The sequence below is a fragment of the Lactuca virosa genome, chromosome 5, assembly GCF_052849685.1.
Source record: "Lactuca virosa cultivar CGN04683 chromosome 5, Lactuca_virosa_CGN04683_v6, whole genome shotgun sequence".
In the NCBI taxonomy this organism is placed as follows: Eukaryota; Viridiplantae; Streptophyta; class Magnoliopsida; order Asterales; family Asteraceae; genus Lactuca; species Lactuca virosa.
The window spans coordinates 227299166-227302672 of NC_136430.1; the positions used below are offsets into that span (position 1 = coordinate 227299166).

Genomic DNA, 3507 nt, shown 5'->3' on the forward strand with positions numbered 1-3507 from the left:
CATAAAGTAGCATACATAAAAAGGAAAATCATGAAGATACTAGTAGGTGAGGAAGCGGATCCTAGTCGCGACGAGATGCGTCAGGAGGTGGTGCTGAAAAGGTGGATGCACCCTGAAGTCGAGCCACCTGTTGCTCGGTGTCTCGTAGTCGAGCCTCCCACATCTCGTGTCTCATGTGAAAATCCTTGATAACCTCCTGTGTTTCCTGCTCCGCTCTCGCAACCGTAGCTCGCATTTGGTGCATTTGGTCAGCAGTGTTCTGAGCCAAATTACCAGTATCCTTCAATCGTCTTATCATGACCGGAAGTGCTCTATCAGCTGGCCCTCCATCCCTCCGGTCATAGAATTCTCTCGCCATACCAAACGGGGGTTGTTGTCCCTGCTGTCTGCTCCACCTCCAAATATCGACACCCCATTGAGGTGTAGGGCCGTTAGGGCCCATTCGGTGAGCTGGAACTCTCACTGGGAATGGTGGATTGATGACTATGGACTCCGCGTCCGAATCACCATTGCTGTCGTCAGTAGACTCTTCTCCTCCAGAATCTGCCACGGGTTCTGCAGGTCCACCTTTGATTTCTTCTTCCTGTTCTTCCTCTTCTTCTGGGTCTTCTTCAGGTTCCTCTTCTGGTTCTTCCAGCCACCCGTTATTTCCCTGAGTGGGAAAATAAGGATCCCCGGGGTGGTGAAAACCAGCCATAATGTCTGCACGAGGGGTGTAATACGTTGTAAAAAGAAATCACGTATGCATATAGTATTTCCAAAATACTCCTATAGTATTTTAATTATTTAAGTTTGAATTCCCGAGAAGTTTTGGATATGAGGTAAGTTTCAAAGTCAATTTCCTGTCATGATTATCCCCAAACACATGTTGGTCATATGTTGAATAAATATAGTTGATCAGGCTATATTTACCCCCAGTATGACTACATAACTGCCCGGGTTTAATCACAACGGCAAATTCCTCCAGAAACTTATATTGGTTATTTTTATGATGGTTCTCTAAAATGCACAGATAAGTGTGTATTTTATTTATTTTGTTTAGAGTTATTTAGCCTCATTGTGTTTATAGTTGCATATCATGTATGGTTAGATATGTCAGTTCACTATAAACAATGTTCTGATACCAACCTGTCACATCCCCGAACCAGACGGCGGAAACGTCCGAGGGCTCGTGTGACTTAAATTGAAATATCATCACAATGATTATACATGAAACATAACATAAAATCACCATGCATTACAAAATACAACCGTCATTGTTCACATCAAGTACATTGTTTAACATTACATATTCCAAAACATAAATTGTACTATGATTGACATTTGCATAAAAGAAATTCCAAAATACTCTCGATGATTCTTCAACTTACCGATTACCTGAGAATACAAGTTATTTTGAAAACGGTCAACATATATAATGTTGGTGAGTTCATAATCATGTTTGATTGAAAGATTTTGTATTGTTCGTGTAACCCAGAAAATCCGATATTTTCTGTAAATTCTCTGAAAATGTTGTAATGATCAAGTATAAATGTATGTGTGATTTCCATTGTAAAAACATGTATAAGTAAGCGATCCAAAATTTTCCTTGTATTATTTTTGTTGTAACTAGAAGATAATTAATAATAGTATTTCCCCATAAAATTCGATATTTTCTGATTTATAAAAATGTTGTGGTCCTTGCACTATCGTATGATTTGTTTTGTATCAATATTTCGGTGTATACGTAATTTTAAAAGAAATGTCATTCACTTAACGGTCAAATGTTAACGGAATTAGCGAAAAAAATCATTTGTTAAAAGTTTTGAAACCACAGAAACCATCTGTGAGGTTTTTTTGAAATTAGGGACTAAACTTAATGTTTTCGAAAACACAGTGACCATTTTTTAAGTTTTGTCTTATCTTTTTCCCTTTGTTTCATCGAACCAAATTTTTTGACTTGGTCATTATCCGAGCTTATCTATGTTCGTGGATACCAAACACTATCATGAGTGGGATTGTTCAGTTCCTTCCACGTACCAATAGCTAACGAGGACGATGTGCCACTGATGATAAGTTTACACTCTAAGTTGCATTTCGGTGTATACGTTATTTTGACCCAAAAAAATGAAGCCAAGTATATAAAGAAATACAAAATAAGGAATCCACCAGTAAATGTTATTTTTCTACGAAAAATCATTCGTGTGATTAACAACTTCATTGATTCCACACCACATTTTTTGAACGGATTGGAAGCCCAAATCCTAAAATCACAAACTACTAACCATTCATAAACGGTGATATAAGAAACAGATTGATAGAAAACAATTTTTTCATTAAATGAAACAAGAAGGATCATCAACCAACAGTTGAATTCCAACAAATACATCATCATCATCTCACAAACTACACCTTAAAAACAAACCCTAGAACTCAAATAAAACATCAAAACCATAAACCATTATAATAGTAGAAGTACTGGTATTAGTCCTACTCTAACAATCCAAGAAGTCTACAAATTTACAGAATCTCTCACGCAAACACCCATCTCACTTCTTGGCCTTCTTTGCAGCGGTTTTCTTTACTGCAACTTTCTTCACCGGCGACTTGATACTTTTCGCTTTCTTCGCTGGAGTGGCTTTCTTGACAGCCTTCTTAGCTTTAACAGGTGTCTTCGACTTTGCCTTTGGCTTCGGTTTCACTGAAGCGACGGCTTTCACTTTAGGGGCTGCGGCCTTCTTCGCCACCGGAGCTTTCTTAACAGCGACCTTTTTAGCGGCGGCTGGAGCTTTCTTCACGGTAGGCTTCTTCTCAACAGCCCCAAGCTTAAACGAGCTCTTTACCTTGGTAAGCTTTCCAGATGCAGCAAGTTTCTTCAACTGAACAGACATAAGCTTTTTGAAATTCGCCGGCAAATCCTTGTTGTTGTCCTCGATATGTTTCGCGATGGCGTACTGGCTAGACCCAGTCCTCTCCTTCAACGCCACAATCGCTTCCTTGATCATCTGAACAAAATCAGAGAAACCCATTAAATCTCAACACATGTATAAATCGCTGGAAACATTAGGATTAAGAGTTGAAACAGATTATGAGAAAATATCAATTACCTCTGCGTAAGTAGGGTGGGTCTTGGGCTTTGTTGAAGACGGAGCCTTCTTTGCAACTGCTGCTTTTGTTGATGCCATTGCTTTACGCTTCTGTATTTGAGAGAGAGAGAAATCGTTGTAGATATGAATATTTTCGAAATGCAGGAAATGGGTATTTAAATAGCGGGTGGGTTGAAGAAGACGATTTCTGATTGGTGGAGAGGTATTCACGCGGATCGATTTTAAAAATCAACCGCCAATTTCAAACCCTTAGATTAAAATGAATGAGCGGTCAATTTGAAAGATTTAGCTTGCGCGCGGATTGCCAAATGGGGTAATGGTTTGTGAAATGTTAAAAAGATGGAAGTGTGTTTTTATATTGGATTTTAAGGGTATACATTATGAAGTATAAAATCCAAAAATCATATGTGACTATTACGTA

At 38.6% G+C, this 3507-nt stretch overlaps 1 protein-coding gene across 1 annotated transcript; it reads right to left on the reverse strand.

Moving 5' to 3' along the window:
• Positions 1–2293: 2293 nt before the first annotated feature.
• LOC145115546 (uncharacterized) lies at positions 2294–3228 on the reverse strand. Its single transcript, XM_079051848.1, has 2 exons — positions 3087–3228; positions 2294–2984 (listed from the first exon to the last, which is right to left on the reverse strand). The coding sequence occupies exons 1-2, from the start codon at positions 3162–3164 to the stop codon at positions 2529–2531; spliced, it is 534 nt and encodes a 177-aa protein (XP_078907974.1). The 5' UTR covers positions 3165–3228; the 3' UTR covers positions 2294–2528.
• Positions 3229–3507: the final 279 nt, after the last annotated feature.